The sequence below is a fragment of the Prorops nasuta genome, unplaced genomic scaffold (assembly GCF_024137725.1).
Source record: "Prorops nasuta isolate Cenicafe-Biocafe unplaced genomic scaffold, Cenicafe_Pnas_1.2 PNAS00006, whole genome shotgun sequence".
Classification (NCBI taxonomy): domain Eukaryota; kingdom Metazoa; phylum Arthropoda; class Insecta; order Hymenoptera; family Bethylidae; genus Prorops; species Prorops nasuta.
Window position 1 is genome coordinate 7,034,994 of NW_027116803.1, and position 18,600 is coordinate 7,053,593.

General features: G+C 30.0%; 4 protein-coding genes and 1 long non-coding RNA gene across 12 annotated transcripts; 4 read left to right on the plus strand and 1 right to left on the minus strand.

Annotated features, from left to right (window-relative positions):
- The first annotated feature begins 2,618 nt into the window (after window positions 1-2,618).
- Window positions 2,619-3,826, plus strand: LOC136774410 (uncharacterized). Its single transcript, XR_010822803.1, has 4 exons — window positions 2,619-3,148; window positions 3,234-3,293; window positions 3,421-3,522; window positions 3,597-3,826. It is a non-coding gene; the product is annotated as an uncharacterized lncRNA (long non-coding RNA).
- A 394-nt stretch (window positions 3,827-4,220) lies between these two features.
- LOC136774220 (tRNA modification GTPase GTPBP3, mitochondrial) lies at window positions 4,221-6,236 on the plus strand. The gene is made up of 4 exons (XM_066728387.1): window positions 4,221-4,471; window positions 4,663-4,836; window positions 4,910-5,864; window positions 5,936-6,236. The coding sequence occupies exons 1-4, from the start codon at window positions 4,321-4,323 to the stop codon at window positions 6,174-6,176; spliced, it is 1,521 nt and encodes a 506-aa protein (XP_066584484.1). The 5' UTR covers window positions 4,221-4,320; the 3' UTR covers window positions 6,177-6,236.
- A 3,703-nt stretch (window positions 6,237-9,939) lies between these two features.
- On the plus strand, window positions 9,940-13,283 carry LOC136774003 (proteasome subunit beta type-2-like). 3 transcript variants are annotated; one of them, XR_010822699.1, is made up of 5 exons: window positions 9,940-10,178; window positions 10,409-10,765; window positions 10,854-11,050; window positions 11,163-11,276; window positions 11,374-13,283. XR_010822699.1 is itself a non-coding variant. In XM_066728021.1 (4 exons), the coding sequence occupies exons 1-3, from the start codon at window positions 10,088-10,090 to the stop codon at window positions 11,027-11,029; spliced, it is 624 nt and encodes a 207-aa protein (XP_066584118.1). In that variant the 5' UTR covers window positions 9,940-10,087; the 3' UTR covers window positions 11,030-11,050; window positions 11,163-13,283. The 3 variants fall into 3 exon arrangements, 2 of the variants coding, with proteins under 2 accessions (XP_066584118.1, XP_066584117.1); XM_066728021.1 differs by having other exon boundaries at window positions 11,163-13,283; XM_066728020.1 differs by lacking the exons at window positions 11,163-11,276; window positions 11,374-13,283 and having other exon boundaries at window positions 9,941-10,178; window positions 10,854-11,096.
- Window positions 13,284-13,291: 8 nt separating this feature from the next.
- On the minus strand, window positions 13,292-15,812 carry LOC136774002 (minor histocompatibility antigen H13). 3 transcript variants are annotated; one of them, XM_066728019.1, is made up of 7 exons: window positions 15,803-15,812; window positions 14,812-15,010; window positions 14,478-14,588; window positions 14,328-14,410; window positions 14,082-14,256; window positions 13,506-13,999; window positions 13,292-13,431 (listed from the first exon to the last, which is right to left on the minus strand). In XM_066728019.1, exons 2-7 carry the CDS (start codon window positions 15,001-15,003, stop codon window positions 13,341-13,343), a joined length of 1,146 nt encoding a protein of 381 aa, XP_066584116.1. In that variant the 5' UTR covers window positions 15,004-15,010; window positions 15,803-15,812; the 3' UTR covers window positions 13,292-13,340. The 3 variants fall into 3 exon arrangements, with proteins under 3 accessions (XP_066584116.1, XP_066584115.1, XP_066584114.1); XM_066728018.1 differs by lacking the exon at window positions 15,803-15,812 and adding an exon at window positions 15,636-15,653; XM_066728017.1 differs by lacking the exon at window positions 15,803-15,812 and adding an exon at window positions 15,093-15,226.
- On the plus strand, window positions 15,244-18,539 carry LOC136774004 (protein RER1). Of its 4 annotated transcripts, XM_066728023.1 has the most exons (7): window positions 15,244-15,320; window positions 15,661-15,729; window positions 16,464-16,547; window positions 16,610-16,714; window positions 16,794-16,890; window positions 16,970-17,187; window positions 17,579-18,539. In XM_066728023.1, the coding sequence occupies exons 3-7, from the start codon at window positions 16,473-16,475 to the stop codon at window positions 17,669-17,671; spliced, it is 588 nt and encodes a 195-aa protein (XP_066584120.1). In that variant the 5' UTR covers window positions 15,244-15,320; window positions 15,661-15,729; window positions 16,464-16,472; the 3' UTR covers window positions 17,672-18,539. The 4 variants fall into 4 exon arrangements, with proteins under 4 accessions (XP_066584120.1, XP_066584119.1, XP_066584122.1 ...); XM_066728022.1 differs by lacking the exons at window positions 15,244-15,320; window positions 15,661-15,729 and adding an exon at window positions 15,863-16,020 and having other exon boundaries at window positions 17,579-18,533; XM_066728025.1 differs by lacking the exons at window positions 15,244-15,320; window positions 15,661-15,729 and adding an exon at window positions 15,880-16,088.
- Window positions 18,540-18,600: the final 61 nt, after the last annotated feature.

Genomic DNA, 18,600 nt, shown 5'->3' on the forward strand with positions numbered 1-18,600 from the left:
TTTTTTAGGCAGCGGACAAAATAAAATCTTTCTTTACACGAGAAATTGATTTTTCACTTTTAAACAGCAATAAAGAGATCATAATTTCTTTAATAGAAAATCTCACTGCCATCGAATTGCCGGGTGATGAAGAAGCTATTTCAGACTTATCCAGATTTTATTTAAATGTAAAAATGACTCTTTGGTCACTTTTACATTCGTATAGAGAAGCCACTATTGATAAAATCATTGAGAATAAGACCGAAACTTATGACATCTTAGGGATGTTTTTTTCAGAGATACGAGAACTTTTTAATTATGTTGATGAATTTCAATCAATTTAATTGTATTGTTAGTTAATATTGGATAGAGACAGAAGGAATAAATCAAACGTAAAGGTAATACTATAGCTAAATATTTTATGGCTTTTCATTTTATTGCATTCGCAAAAACATCAGCTGATATCCATTGAATTTACAATAATTTTTATTCTTTATCCATTTTTACTTTTTTAGTAAACACATAGAATAGGAGCAAGATATTTCCATCTCCTAAAATCTAAACTGGACTCTTTTGTAAATAAATTGTAAATAGTGCTTTGGTTGGTGGTATCCGTGCCCCGTGATATAGTTGCTTACGTCAGGCGTATTGTACATAGTACACAGTGGGAAATTGAATCGTGTGTGCTTCGGCTAGCTTCACTATGTAATTTAACGTGCAAAATGATATACTACACTATAGTTGAAAGCACACACGATTCAATTTCCCACTGTGTATACATACTACACCAATATATGTATATTCTTATCTCACTGTCATTAGGTCTGTTTTCCTTGGCCTACACTTTTAACACTTTCTACACTTTCTGTATTTCTGTCTTTGTCCATTGTATAAGTTGACACCCTAAAAAGTGCACAAAGTGTAAAAAGTGTAGGCAACGAGAACAGACCTATTGTTCTAGTACTTCTAGTATGCACGGTCTCTATAGTGGTGTAATTAGTTGAAATAAGACAAACATAATGTTTTCTCACTTTAAAGCCTGCGGTACCGGGTATACTATGGGTGCGTTCCGAGTCACGCATATGCGCCCAATAAACGCTTAAATTCTATAATAAATGTGACATAAACTGTACATTCCATGCACTTCACGCGTGACTTGGAATGCACCCTATGCTGAATTTCATGCTAGATTTGTTAGATCCAATAAGATTTTTACATTTAGTGCACAAATAATCATTAATTTTCACAAATCTAAAAAGTAATCCAAAATCCAACACGAAATCTAGCAAAGGGTGGTGGTGCCGCGCCGCCGCGGTCTTAATTTTTTCACTAATGCAGCATAATTGCAGCAATGCAGCGAAAAAGAACAGGGTTGGTTTCAATAAACCAAACTAAGATCGAGTTTTAGCTTAGCAAACACTTAAGACGAAGACCGAGCTAAGCACTGTATTGAAGCTTAAAGCGAGAGCCAAAAGACTGTACTGCACTTAAGTTCCGTTTATTAAAAGCACCCCAGAGATGAAATAGATCAGCGCTATCTAGCAAGAGCACAGCGACCAACGTTTTCGACTCCTTGTGATTCCTGCATTTGTAAAAACTTCAAACCTCTATCGGCTCTATCCCCCGTATTCATGTTCCTCCACCTACTCGACTCGAGTTTCAATACTACAGTTTACGTAACATAGTATACTGTTGTAGTTTAGCCTGAGTTTAGTCGAGTAATATGACCATTATGGCCCGGTTCCATAAGCCTTGTTTAAACAGGATTAAGTTAATTTTGCTATATTTTATATCACATAGAATATAGCATACTTTGAGTTACTTCGCCATTTTTTATGAGCTGTCACTTTTTGCTCAACTGATTGCAAAGCAAAATATTCGTCATTACCCACCATAACCCGCCATTGCCCGTATATTCCTGAAATATCCCCAGATTTCCAGTTTTTGAATTTTTGTGAAGGTATTTTTGTAGCATGAATTTTTTAAATGCCAATGTTTTAAATTTTAAATTGGATTAGGTATTATCTTTATTTGAAATGCATTCTATAATTGATGTATATGTGCGCATAAATGACTTAATTAAGTTTATGCATTTTGTGCGCCCATATTTTAGAATTTAGAATGCACATTTGAAGGGTTAACAATAACGTTCTATTTTATACAAGGTTATAGTTAACCTACTTCCTTCAGATATTATCTGAAATTAAATGCATTATTTTTTTACAATTAAAATATCTTTAGAGATTTTTTATTTGTCTAGCTGATATGAATGAAATTGTTAAAAATTCAAATTGCTTTAAGTTGAAACTTCTTAATAAAATTGTAGGTTACACATTTTTTATGATTTTGATGTATTGCTGTGTTAGCTAATAAATAAAAATACTAACTTTTTTTTCCTCGGAAATATTTTCTTAAATGTATGTATAATATAGGGTGTTCTATAATAATTATTGTACTCTAAAACAAAGTGTCTTACAGGAGTCATTTCAATTCGAGTGCAACATAATATATATGGTGATATGCTTGACCTTGGGAGATCATTTGGCAGCTGTATGAAGGATAGCTTGACTATTGTGGAGATAAGGCGTACTGGCTGACTGTGCTGAGTCAGTAGGCAACATGAGAATCTTAGGGTGAATCCGACCAAAACCTGTAAGGTAAAATTTTACCATGTAGGATTGCCAATTTTTCGAAAATACGTATGCTGATTGGCTAATTCACAGCAAATTCGCAATCCTACATGGTAAAATTTTATTTTACAGGTTTTGGTCGGACTCACCCTTAAGGTGGAAATAGTATAACAGCAGCAGGACAGACTGCAATTAAAACATGGAGCAGTTTGTCAAATTTTCTTCAAGAGGATAAATACTGATCCACTGATAATGACAGTAGTAACTTGGATTGAACCATTACTTGGTGAAATTTGTCTACTGTTCATTGGATGCTTGAAGAGATAATCGTTGAAAACTTGAAATAGCAGCAACTGAAAGTTGTATTGATGGAGGGTACAACTTTTAGAGAAAAGATGGGCATCGGATTTAACACTGTTATTTGAAAATGTGGAAGAAGTAGAGTAAATTTCAATGTATTCTACAGCAACCCCTATTTGATCATTTTCAAGGGACAGTCATTAGTTCACGAAAATTGTTGGGAAGAGGATTACTTAATTGTAATAATAACTATTTCGTATAATTGTACTGGCATTAGAGAATGAGATGATTATGGATCCTTATAATTTGTTATTTGTTTTTCAGCTGATTATCTGTACTGTACAATTGGGGTCAAAGGCTAACTGCACTGTAAAGGATTTGACAGTAGGAAAAATATTTACTTAAAAGCATAAGCAAGATAAGGAAATATGCATTTCTTGCAATTTCTTTAAATTACCATTTAATACATATTTCAAAGTATTAACAAAATTTATATTTTATTATCATCTAGATCACTGATTCTCACTGCCAGCAGATTTGGATCACAGGACAATTCTGTAACTCTTTCTACCAAATGTCGACATCGTCAGGCAGAAGTTAACGATAAATATCGGTACATGTAATGATAAATGTATATCTTTATATACCATTTTCGATTTGTACCGACACCAATAATTTTCGTTAAAGTTACAGAATACGGGGCCAGAATTCCTTGGTGACACAATTCTAATTTGGATGTGATCTGGATCGTCTGAACGCTATTCATTTGTGGAGAAAATTGTGGTGCCTTCAAATCAACTTAGAAAGAAGAAAATCATTTTTAATTATAATGCATCATCTACAATATTACTTAAAATGCTGTTATAAAGTAGATTTTGTGTCCTTATATATATCTAGTTTGATAATATGAAATTATATTCATTCCATAATCTTATACAAATTATGAGGAATATATTATTTATATACTCGTTTTGTTCTATACATTTTATTTGAAAATGTAATAAATTGTGTAATATTACGTACAATCGTATTTGCATTTCAGTTATTTTAATATCAATATATTAGTATAAAGAAAATTAAGAATATAATACATGAACTATACATATATAGCCCTTAATATGGGCGTGTGAGCGTGTGTGCGTAAAATCTAAGAATGACGTCACGAGAAGCGATTTCACTTTCGCAATACATATGAAGGCACACGTACACAGTTTAGTTCCAAAAAACATAATGAATTACAGCGGTGGCGCTACTAACGCTGGGTAATCCAAACACAATGAAGATTGTCACCCCTGGTCTGAATTGGTCTGAATCAACTGAATCAAATCACCGAATACCAATTCACCGAACCGGTAAACATCACGTGTCCCGCAAATTATTTCTTAAATGGGAAATGATTATTAATTGAACAATGTACCATAAAGTTTGGAGGACAAAGTTGTTAGGAGACATACTTATAATGCACGAGACAAATCGTATTTTGACTGTCATTAACTCCACTAACCGTTTCTTTTTCACGAACTTGCAGAAATGCAGATCTACGATTTATGCCCTTTCCTCAGGTTATTAGTATTTGATACATATTTATAATTATTAAAAGTTTTTTTTAACATTAAATATAATTTTTGTAAGCTGCTTATATTTATTTAAGAAAAAGTTAGTTTATATTATAAAAAATATACTTTCTTAGTTTTTTAAAATTATTATTATAGGTAAGCATTCTTTGTTTCTAAAGAATTGTATTTGTTTGAAGGACAAGGTAAATGCGGTGTTGCTGTTGTTAGAGTATCAGGGGATGAAGCAAGATGTGCATGTTTTAAAATGACAAATATACAAAAATTGGAGTCAAGAAAAGCATTATTTAAAACAATATATGATCCAGTAACGAAGGAAGTCATTGATAAGGGGTTATGCCTTTGGTTTCCTGGTATACTAGAGTTTATAAATGTATTTGTAAACACACACACACACAAGTCATCTCATTATAAAATAATTTTTAGCTCCTAACTCATTTACTGGAGAAGACACAGTTGAGTTTCATGTTCATGGAAGTCTAGCAGTTATAAAAGCTCTAATGTCTGCATTATCTAAATTAAATTTTGTTGCTGCTTTACCAGGAGAATTCACAAAAAGAGCTTTTTATAATAAAAAAATGGATCTGACAAAGGCTGAAGGTTTAGCAGATCTAATACATGCAGAAACAGATTATCAAAGAAGGCAAGCCTTATTGCAAGCCCATGGAGTTTTAAATAAGTTATATTTGAATTGGAGGAATATATTGCAGAATTGTATTGCAAACTTTGAAGCATATATAGATTTTAGTGAAGAAGATAATATCGATAACGTTATTCTGGAAAATAGTAATATATTCCTAAAACAACTTTTGGAAGATATTCAAAGGCATTTATCAGATGGTAGAAAAGGAGAAATTCTTCGCAATGGTGTAAAAACTGTGATCATAGGAGAACCAAATGTAGGTAAAAGCAGTTTATTAAATCATTTGTTACAAAAAAATGCAGCAATTGTATCATCCATTGCTGGAACAACAAGAGACGTTATTGAAGTTTCAACAAATATTTCTGGGTATCCTGTTGTTATGGTAGATACAGCTGGTATAACAAACGATTCTAAAAATGAAATTGAACTTGAAGGTATTCGTAGAGCAAAAGAGTATATAGAAATTGCAGATTTTATAATCCTTGCAGCAGATTCTACAAAATATATTAGCAGTAGTATGAAATTCAAAGACTATATAAATAGTTACATAAGTAGTTTGAATTTAAAGATTTCAATGAAAAAGACAAAACATTTTATGGTTGTAATGAATAAGATAGATTTGTTAGATGATGAAGGGAAACAACTTGTAAGAAATGAAAATGTAGTTATGCTATCATGCAAAACCAAGGAAGGATTAAGTAATTTAATCAAATCAATATCAAGCCACCTAGAACAATTGTAAATATAAACTTATAAGCTCATTTTATTATTGATTTAAAATAAACATAATATATATTTTTATTTTATAGATGTGGTAATCCATCAGCAGATAATCCAGCAATTACTCAAATAAGATATAGAAATCATTTAACCCAATGTTTATATCATCTCCAAAAGTATTTTGAAATTATTAATTTTCCAGAGTACGATGTTGCAGTTGCAGTTGAAGAAATTCGATTAGCAATGAAAGAATTAGGTAAAATAACTGGACATGTTACTCCAGATGAAATTTTAAATATTATATTTACAAAATTTTGTATTGGAAAATAGATGTATAAATTTCTTACTAATATTTTATTAAAACTTAACCTGAAGTGTAAAAACTTGCTATGCTTGTTTAATTAACTTTATCTCTTTTTCATTACAAACAGAATATATATATATATATATATATATATTGGGTGTTTTTCTAACGGCGACATACATATGTATAGGAGATTCGTGTTAGTTGACTATAGCGCTCAGGATGATGGTACAGTTGAGCCCAATAATCTTGCGTCAGGTGAGGAGAAGTAGAAATCAGAGGGGCGAAGGGATTTCTAGGGAGTTTGTCCGCAGCTGTCAAATGGCGCGATTAACCCTAAATTTTGGATCGTAAACAAAAATAATATTTTCTTAAAACGATTGCGGAAAAGAAAGAAGTATTTTAATACATAACAGAGAAGAAAAAATATATTAGATGAGTATAAAGTAATAACAAAAATGAAAATTAATGTAAATTTTTAAGGAAATATACTTTGTGGTTATTTTACTTCTGTTACAGGCTAAATCCTATTCTTCATGAGTTTAAATCGCAGGAAAGAAATACTTAAAGACCAATGAATGAAAAAGGACTGATTTATGAAGCATTTCTGTGTGGCCCAGTCATTTCAATAATTGTGACATAATGTTATAATAGTGAAAGTGTAAGCGATTGCTGTGTATACAAAGAAATTTCATTACAAAATAATAATAATTTTGTATGATAATGTTTTGAATCCTATTATTATAAGTTAAAGCTAGTTCAATTAAAATTAATTATTTTTATTTCTTCCTTAACCACACACAGATTATATACGTACAGAGTAATTACATATTCTTGTAGAACCTATCTTTAAGCTAATATAACTAAATTGTAACTATTTTATATCTGCATGTTATAACTATTTGTTTCAATGATTTTTATTATTCAAAGTGAAACAAATTGTATAAATTTTCTACTAATTTCTTATTGATTCGTCACATATGCTTCCACATCTCGTATGACATTTATTTGCCTTGAATGTTCCTTCTTCTTCTAGTTTTCAATGCATATACCAATAATTCTCTGGATATTTTTAAATATGCTCAAATATGCTTATTCTGCTGTCTAATTGTTTCTATAATAATTAAGATGATTGGTAAACTATTGCTGTATTAAATTTGAAGAATGGACACTGGACTTATTGTACTTAAATATGTTTGACCCCTCATCCACCTGATATCTTTTTCTTCTATTTGAGAGGATATTGTCGACCAATACGTTTATATATACTGCTGAGTTCAGCTTGTTTTCAGCTTCAAATTATATTTTCCAGCTACATATTTGGATATCCATTTCCAATATTCAATACTTATTTTATTATTCCTATTTGTTCATGAGACTTATCTGTCCTAAAACCCTAATTTATCCAGTCATCATATGTATATCCTATCATTTTCAGATGATTGACAAATCTTTCTATCAATCCTGACAACATTATAATAAGAGTAAGGAAATAAGAGTATTCTATATTCAAAATGTATATTCAAACACGTTGCTGGAAAACTACTTGAAGCTAAAAAATAAGATGAACTCAGTATTATACACATAACTTTTAAGGAACTTTATCTAATCAAGTATTATGAGAACATATCTCACAGAAAAGAGGCCTAATTTAAATAGCATCGTTCAAATGCCCATTTTCCAAATTTAATAAGACAATGGTTTAACTATCATTCCAATATTTATAAAATTAATTACAAATCAGCATAATCATCTTATCTGCGTGTATTTAAAAACGATAATAAAATTATTGTTATATGTTATAGACTAGAAGAAAATAGTGCAAAGGAGACATAAATATCATACAAGCTAATATGTTCAAGGATGTGACAGACTAATAAGAAATTTGCAGAAACTCTACGTAATTTATCTCACATTCAATAATAAAAATCATTGAAACAAATAGTTATAACATGCAGATATAAAATAGTTACAATTTAGTTATATTAGCTGAAAGATAGGTTCTACAAGAATATGTAATTACTCTGTACGTATATAATCTGTGTGTGGTTAAGGAAGAAATAAAAATAATTAATTTTAATTGAACTAGCTTTAATTTATAATAATAGGAATCAAAACATTATCATACAAAATTATTATTATTTTGTAATAAAATTTCTTTGTATACACAGCAATTGCTTACACTTTCACTATTATAACATTATGTCACAATTATTGAAATGACTGGGCCACACAGAAATGTTTCATAAATCAGTCCTTTTTCATTCATTGGTCTTTAAGTATTTCTTTCCTGCGATTTAAACTCATGAAGAATAGGATTTAGCCTGTAACAGAAATAAAATAACCACAAAGTATATTTCCTTAAAAATTTACATTAATTTTCATTTTTGTTATTAATTTATACTCATCTAATATATTTTTTCTTCTCTGTTATGTATTAAAATCCTTCTTTCTTTTCCGCAATCGTTTTAAGAAAATATTATTTTTGTTTACGATCCAAAATTTAGGGTTAATCGCGCCATTTGACAGCTGCGGACAAACTCCCTAGAAATTCCTTCGCCCCTCTGATTTCTACTTCCCCTCGCCTGACGCAAGATTATTGGGCTCAACTGTATCTGAGAGCGCTCTGATTGGTCAATATCATGTAGTGCCAACATGAAATGGTCCGTTACCAATAGATGAATAAGAAAAATGAGTCTTATCCGCCATTTTGGAGTGGAGAAGTGTTTACATGCTAGTTGTAGCAGAAAGAGGTGTGAAATGGAAAAATGTCAAATAGTGAGGTTACTCAAGGAAAAATGGAAAATAATGAATGGAAAGTACGAATATTCTTCATTTTCATTCAAAGTATTCAATTTTTACTTTAGTAACAACAACATTTGACATTTTTCCATTTTACACATCTTTTTGCTACACTAGCATGTATTGTAAACACTTCTCCACTCCAAAATGGCGAATGGGTCTCATTTTTCGTATTCATCTATTGGTAACGTACCATTTCATGTTGGCACTACATGATATTGACCAATCAGCGCTCTCATATACCATCATCTTGAGCGCTATAGTCAACTAACACGAATCTCCTTATGCCGCCGTTAGAAAAACACCCGTATACGTGGTTATTCTCTAACGGCGGGACATAGGATTGTGTTAGCACTGAAGTACTTATTATACATTATCATAATTAATATGGCATATGTAGATAGTTAAGTTTTAATGGTTATTTTAGTTTAATTGTTTTGATTTTTCATTATACAGGGTTTTTCTCTAACAGCGGAACATACATAGGATTGTGTTATTTAACTATAGCAATGAAGCACTTACTATACATTATTATAATTAATAAAAGCGTAGACAGTTACAATTTAATGGTTATTTTAGTTTAATTGCTTTTATTATCCATTATAAATGTCATTTTACTCAATTAATCTTGGTTACTACGTTTAATATTTAAATTAAATGGAAAACAGTAATTTGACTATAGTAATATTTACTATAGTCAAATAACACGAAATCTCCTATGATCCGCTAGAGAAAAACCCTGTACACATAAGTACCATTTTACTCAATTAATCTCGGTCACTACCATTTTAATACTTTTAATCAATGGGCTCAGCTATAAGTGTATGTAGTAGTACATGTGAAATTAGTCGAACCACAATCCACCGGGCACCGGGCACATTACGATTCTCTTCCCAGTTCCCACTCCTTCCACCATGCCACCGTGTTACCAATAAAGTACCGAATAGTATGTAGAATAGCACGCAAGAAGGCGCTACTACGTGCGTGAGAAAGGTGGCGCCGCTGGCTGTGATTGTGGTGATGGGAATGGAAAACCGGGAATCATCTCTCTTCAGTTTCAGGTGTCAATGACAGGCATTTTTCATTGTGGTGTTCTCCAACTGTAATCAACAGAGTAAAATAAATTTTAATAAAAATGGAGTGTTTAATTGGGATTCAATTTAAGGATTATGTTCTATTAGCTGCCGATATGACTACTTTTCAATCCATAATGGTCATGAAAAATGGTAAATAAGTAAATTGAAATTCAATGCAAGGCCTAATATTTAATTTTTTGCATCCTTTATATACTTGAAAAATGTTTTATTAATTTGTACCTAAATTATATGTATTTTATTATCGTGAGATATGTATTCCATAAAATTTATGTAGGGTATATAATATTTAACATTACATTTTATATTTTTACATATAACCTACATCTGAAACCAGTTATGTATAAGGTTATACTTTTTAGATGAACATAAAATTCATAAATTGTCAGATAGAATCGTAATGGCAGTATCTGGTGAATCGGGGGATACAACACAATTTTCAGAATATATTGGAAAAAACATTCAATTATATAAAATGAGAAATGGTTATGAGCTATCTCCAAAAGCAGCAGCCTGTTTCACTAGGAGAAATTTAGCAGACTATCTTAGAAGCCGAACCCCTTATAACGTGAACCTGTTATTGGCAGGGTATGATGATCATACAGGTCCTGAATTATATTTCATAGATTATTTGGCATCCTGTGTAAAAGTACCTTATGCTGCTCATGGGTATGGTGGCTTCTTTTCAGTGGCGATTTTGGACAGATACCATAATTATGGTACGCAAAATTATTAATTGTTTTTATTTAAGTATTAGATAAGAAAAATGGGAACTATTAGTAATTAAAATCATAAAATTTTTTTTAGATATGACAGAAGAAGAAGGATATGCATTATTGAAAAAATGTGTTCGTGAAGTACAGAAACGTTTAATAGTTAATTTGCCTAATTTCAAAGTTCAGAAAATATCAAAGGAGGGAATTAAAAACTTACCCAGCATTACAGGGCAAAATTTGGCTGTTGAAGATGCTGCAACAGCATAATTTATTAATAATATTTTTAATGTAAGAAAAGGATTTTCAATTTAGCATTAAATGATCTTGATATAATTTTCTCTTCATATTTTAAATATTTTTTCCTCTAATGTATTATTATTATATAATTCTTATTCTATAGGTATTTAAACATAGATTTAGGTATTTACTTTTATTTGGGCTTGTTTATATATAATTTGGAAGTTACAATTCTTTAAAAAATTTCAATATCCAACATTGACATATCTTAGATGCTGTAAGAAAATTCTAGATCTTTGTATAAGAAAATATTTTTGTAGAAATAATTTTAAAAAAATGAAGGCAAAAGAACTAAAATTTGAACAATTTTGCAGGGAAATGTTCCACATTAAAATATTAGTTATCAAAAATGTTTAAAGAGAAGCTTCATTTTTTAAATATTAATTTATTAAAATTAGACTGGAGGGCCTAAATATATTACATTGGATTTAGATTTCAATATATTTTTACCATAAATAGCTGTATCAAAATTTGGTGTTAATACAATTTGAAGCTTATTTTTCTGCAAATTTTAAACATGTCAAACTTAAGTTGGGGTAAGATAAACAAATAATTCTATCTTTAACTACCGACGTGATGGTTAGGCGTATAGAGCTGGATCCAGCTTATTGAATTGTTTTTTCAATCTTAAGTAACATTGTTGTCTTTTATTGATTACATTCTTCTACCATTCAGAGCTTAGACAGGAAGAATATACAGCAATATTACTGACGTCATGTAGCAATACTTGAGAGCGTTAATGTATTGGCCTATTACGATTTTTCTCTCTTGACTTCTGAATACTTGATGTTATATCTTCTTCTCTACCTAAGCCATAATTTTTTTATCGGTGTTTTATTTAGAAACTTGGTATGAGATACAAGATTACATACAAAGTTTTTACATGAACAATTGGAAACAATTGTAATTACATTAAATTTTTATGGTAGTATAACAAACTGTATGCCTATAGTCACGCTGATAAGTTTGCAAGTCAGTAGTTAACCTTTATACTGTCGGAAAGTTTCGTACAAAACACTACATATGATCACAAATTTTCTGAAGCAAAAACAAAGTAGAATAAAATTTTTTGTAATTTGTGAGGAAATTAAATTTTGTAAAACCCCGGCGGTCTAAAGGTTAATTTAAATTACAATTATCATTAAATTTTAATTTACTGTGCGTAAAAGAACGAAACAGTCTTAAGAAATATTAGCTTTCTCATGCAATTATAAAATTTTTTTAAAGATTATGCAAATGAATTATCTTTTATACTGGGTGTTCATGAACTCTCTCAGCCTCTCCCCATTTTACTTAAAAAAAATATGCACTTTCAAGAATAATTAAATAATACGTATTTTTCGCTTCTCCTATATGTAAACTTTATTATCTTGCATGGTATTTGTTTGACCTTGAAAAATTATGCGAAGCTCATGTGAAGGTTTCCCGACTTTTTTTTACTGGAACCCCTTATTATTTATCGCATATTAATTATTGTAGCGTATCCCAAGAGCTTTCCAAATCACAATACTGGTTTATCATTTTATCTAGTCATTCATTAGATATTTCGTTTTCAAGTTATATAAGTAGATAAGTGACTGTGTGCCGTGTATGCGTAGCAAAACAGCACACAATTTCAGCTAAATCCATATCTATATATATGCAAGTTCAAATCGAAACATTTGGTCAATGGTTAGATGAAATAATAAATCAATAAGATATTCTGCAAATTTCTTGAGATAAGCTACAAAAATATGTAGCAAAAAATAGATGATTCCACAAAAAAAACCGGTTTCACCTTTATATATTCTGTCAAAAGGTGAAATGAACACCACCATAATAAAGTTTGGGAAAAGAACAAGAACACGTATTTTCATTTAATTAAAAAAGTGCATATTTCTCTAAATATTAAGAGGAAGGGAACTTTATAAGCACCTTGCATAATATTTTAAATAAGAGTTGTACAATAGATTTCTATATATCTTGAAGAAAGCTTGAATTATAATTGACTTGACAATTCCTCAATATATTAGAAGTATCAATAAGTAGTTAACTAATATATGAATTAAAGAAAATAACAACCATAATAGTCAGTTATATTATTGGAGCTCTCCTATTAACGAAATAGGAAAATTTTAATGTAACTTGTTTAATGTGCAAATATCGATGTTGCCCATCGCATATTTGCACGAAATTCAGTATGTTGTACGAACTCCTTCGTCAATGCAAGTACAGTTTCTCACAGCAAATATCATTATGATACAGTGTATACTCCATCACAGCGTGATTAAAAAGATAGAAATTACTTTTCTTTCTTGGCTTCTACAGACGACCCTGTCTGCTCAGATTGTTGCGTACTTGCAATTTTACTTTCAGTAACATGATCCTCGTATCTATTATGAAATGAAAAATAAAACAAAATTATTATTGGGCATAATGAAGAAAAACCGAAATAATTGACACTTACGAGAAAAGTGCTTTGAGATCCCCTTTTACTAGAGCTAGAAGAAGAGGAGTACCTAGACAGGCAGGAACCAAATATAATAATGCTGGTTGTGCATGATTGAATAAATGCATAATTAGCATTGTGGTAAGTAAACCCATAAAATATGCAAAGAATGTTGCATAGAAATAAACATTTGACTTCCTCCTTAAGCTATGGTCAAATCTCAATAATAATGCTATAAATATTCCTGGTAAAACAATATCACCTAAACCTAGCATAGCAAAGTTTCCAGCATTAAGACCTTTCTCCAATAAGTCTTGAGGGAAAACTAATTTAATTGGTACATCAAATGATTTGGCAACTGTGACCATGACATCTGTACCAAAAACCCAGAATGCATCATAAAAAAGAAGTCCTGAGAGCAATATACACCCTGTTATAACATTGTTTAAATGCAGCAATTCAACTCCATTAATAGCAAAAGCAATTCCAAACAAATTATTTGCAATCCAATGCTAAAAAATAATACCAATTAACAATAAAGATGTTTAAACTAAGGATAAGTAACAATTTTAGCTGCGTACAGAGATTTATTACCTTTTTTACAATATACCAAGCTCCAACCAATGAGCAGCAAATCAAACATACAATGTCATGTAGGTTGAACTTGTAATTAATTATATGTTCTGTTCCATCATCCTCTCCTTTCGTAAACAATATATGATATTGTGTTTTAGGTATAGCAGCAGGTACCAGAGAAGAAATCAAAGGACTGCAATAAAAATAATATTAATGTGGTATACTTAATACAATATAATTTTTGTCATATTTAAAATTAGATACCTTGTCAAATGGCATAGAGCTAAGATTCCCAGAAAAAAGAAATAACAGGCTAGAATTAAATTTACATATTCCTTTGCAAATATCTGCAATAAAGTTTTTTTTTAATAATTGTATAAGTGTTAAATTTTAGTTAACAAGAAATTTTGTTACCTTATATAATATGTATAGGCCAACTAGTGTCACACTAGATATTAAAGGAAACATAGCTGCTTCTTTATTAGACATTGTTTCTGGCTGCTCACCTTTCTCTTTATACAATTGCTGTAAAATTAACAATCCATTTTAATTAATGGTTCTCAAAAGTGGTATAAAAATGAAATATGCATAGAATACGAGATTTTTTTAAGAAAGATATTAACATATCAAAAAGATTTTTTTAATAGTATTTTGTTACAAATAATTATGAATGTAAAATTATATTTTTAAAACTATATATACAAACTACATAAAAATATGCTTAACATATGTCAAAAACACGTCTAACCTGCTGTTCCTTATGGTGTTTAACAGATCGGTAACTACCGAAAAAAATAGGTAAAATAGCCATTATTATAAGACTACCATAGGCAATAGCCATTCCTTCAGGTGTCGAAGGAGTTCTAGTTGACGTTGTGTTTTCATAATTGGTCAAATTTTCTTTTAATTGAGCAGCAATCTCGTTCGCCGTACTTGCCATGTTGAATCTGTTGACACAACTCAAGCAAACTCAAGTTACACGACAACTCACACCGAACCCACCGAACCCACATAACCAACACGACATACACTTGAAATAGGTGGTGTAAGAGACGATGATGAAGTGCATAAAATATAGATGAAGCGATGCTCTAGCTATAGTATATTTATATTTATGGTAACTTAGCGCTAATAAGTTAGCGATCGTTGTCTACTCAGCGACTTTAGGCTTGCTGAGTAGTAACCAACCAGTAGTTAGTGCAGTTACAGTAGTCTGTCTGTAGTAACTCTTTTTAGGGCCAGTTTTTCCTACTATTGGTAAACGTTTTAATAAATTTATCCATTTATTAAAGTTTTAAATTCAATGGAATTTATTATAGTTTGTCATTTTTACCAAACGGATAAATTTTACCAATAGGTGAGGACGCTGGTCCTTACTCCTTAGGTCTTATAAGACCTATACCTCTGGTTACAGCGGTTACTGCTTTTTAGGTCCAACATTTGTAGTTGTTGGTTGTAGGATCTGTAGGATCTAGAAACAGTTTTTCCTCTTATTGGTAAACGACATGATAAATTTATCCGTTTGGTAAAGTCTAAAATTGAATAAAATTTAATACAATTAATAATTTTTACCAAACCGATGGATTTTACTACTTAGGTGGAAAAACCGGCTCTTGGGTAGTTCGGCTAAAAAGCAAAAAATACAATCACGGTTCAACGTAAATATGTATGTATTTCTTGTATGTAATGTTTCATTGTATTCTCCTCTATACTCATCTTTTTACTGTAAAAAAACTTACATTTCTATTTTCTGACATCACTGGCTGCTCCATCTTTGATATCAGTTATGTAGTGACCAGCCCGACCAAGCCCGACCAGCCTTACCAACCCCTTTATAAGTAAACTCTATATAAACCACCTAATCATAGTATTCCATTAATGTTGTGACGTGTTATATTTTTTTAATTGTATTTAGTAAATTCAGTATATAGATTTGCTGAAAGTAGCAAATACTTGGGTAATTGAATGCTTACTTTACCGTTATTAAATATATTAAATTATTCCGAAATTTCTGATGATTCAGAGGTTAGGTTTTTACTACTTCACTTATCCTATTTTCATTAAGTGCAATTTAACCCCTTTACAAAGATTATCTTTTGGTATTGAAGAAGAAAAAATCATACTCCACATAGTGGTATAATACCTCTCTTTATGTTTTAACATAATTACAGAATTTTTTATAAAATCGTTTATTTTTATACAAATGTTTCATACAACCTTGAATTAAAATTTATGAGGTTTAAGAATTGATCACTGACTGAAGCTCTGTTGAATCAAGGAAGTTTTGTAACATTTTACTATTTACATATGCTTGTGCATTATTTTATCAGTTTAACAAATTTTGGAAGTAAGTCACAGAAATCATAAAAATAACTTTATTAGTTCTGCATTATTTTGTAGTGAACAGCAATGATGCAGGATGAGGATCTCAGTGGTCCAGCTAGACGGAACATTGTTAGTCAAGGTGTAATTAGAATATCACAAGTGAGTAGTGTAAATATAGAATGTAATTTTATAAGTAATAATTTTTTATTTTCTTTGAATAGATATATCAAAGATATTTAGATCTATGGACACCACATGTAATATCAAGATGGGCATTTGCTTTTTTTTTAGTAGCAATATTTCTACTACGTATATTCCTATCACAGGTATACTAATAATTTAGTAGGAAGGTTTTTATTGCAGGTATAGTACAACTGTACTGTATTTAATTAATTTGTATTGCAGGGTTGGTATATTGTTACTTATGGATTAGGAATTTATCATCTTAATTTATTCATAGCATTCCTTACTCCAAAAATTGATCCAGCAATGGATTTTGATGGTAAATACTTTGTGTTTTGGAAGTTTCTTATAGATTCAAAATAAAAACCATTACCTAATTTTTTTCTTTAATACTGCAGATGGAGATGGTCCAGAATTACCAACAAGATCAAATGAAGAATTTAGGCCATTTATTAGAAGACTGCCAGAATTCAAGTTTTGGTATTCTGTAACGAAATCAACAGTTATTGCTATGATTTGCACCTTTTTCGATTGTTTTAATATACCAGTATTTTGGCCAATACTTGTCATGTATTTTATAACGTTATTCTGCATTACTATGAAACGGCAAATAAAGGTAAGGACTGCTACCAAAAAATTAATCTATAAGGTGAGATACTTATGATGATCCACAGCTGGAATATAAATATGCATTTACCTGTGTATTCTAAACAGTATCAGTTTGTTAGGTAAGATTTCTTTGCACACAAGCAGGAGTGTTATAAAGGCCTCACTAAAAATTTATATCAATTATAATTAAAAGGATAAATATTTTCTAATATCTATCTCTCCTTGCTTTGGAACATGTTAAATGTCTCACCTTGTATTGTAAACACAAATACAAGAAAACAATGTTACCTATGGCTTCCATTAAGTTTAATATAGCATATAGAATACATTCATTATCTATGCTGTTAAACATTATAAATCTTTCAAAAACTATTTTAACAGAGAATAATTTATTTCAGCATATGATCAAGTATAGATATTTGCCTTTTACTCATGGCAAACCAAAGTACCAAAACCATGAGGACACTTCTAGATTAATATCGCCAAAATGAGTACAGGTGTAAAGTATATATAAGTGGGTAGATTTCAATTTTTCAAGTAACACATGAAAGGAGTTCAAAATTTGACTGCAGGTTAATTCTCTTTTTAATTATATTGTATATGAATCAGGTCAGTACCTTGTACAAGGAAGGAAAAGAGTTACCTCAAAAGAGCATAACTCTAAAACTATGCTGCTACAAATATATATAAACTTAATTGTTTTAATGAATTATGTATCATAAAACTTGTACAAAGTATTGTTAAGTCTTACACAAACTTATGGACAACAATATGGATGATATGCAGTTGTTAATTTAATATTAAATTATCAGTGAATGTAAAAAATAGTAATTATATAATAATTCTTAATATAACCAATTTCATTTCATAATTTCATAGTACTATTTTTATTTTAAATAAACATTCCGTTAACGCGATGCAACCGCAAAGGTTTTTCATAAATTTATTTTTACAGAAATTTTAATGTTGATACAAAATTATTCATATTTAGTATATGTGGTTTCGATTTTTAAAATGTATTGTATACTGCCTTAAGTAATAAAATATTTTATTTATGTTTGAATTAAATCATCACATACATGATAAAAAAATCAAGTTATTTATGCTCAATGCTAAATTGTCTCTGCTCATATTACATATAATTCATACGTATCGCGTTACTAGCATGTAACACGTGCGAAGATGGTTGCTATTTCGATCCAAAGATTAATATTTTTTTGTAAAAAAATATACATTAAAATTGATTAATAGTCATATGGAGCTTATTTGATTATTAGGCATTCATTTTTACAAAACAAATTATACTTTTATTATATAGTATATTATATACCTATATATAAATAAATATTACAATAATCTTAATAAAACTTTTAAACGAATAACTGAATTTTTAACAATTTCATAGATGCAGGTACAAATA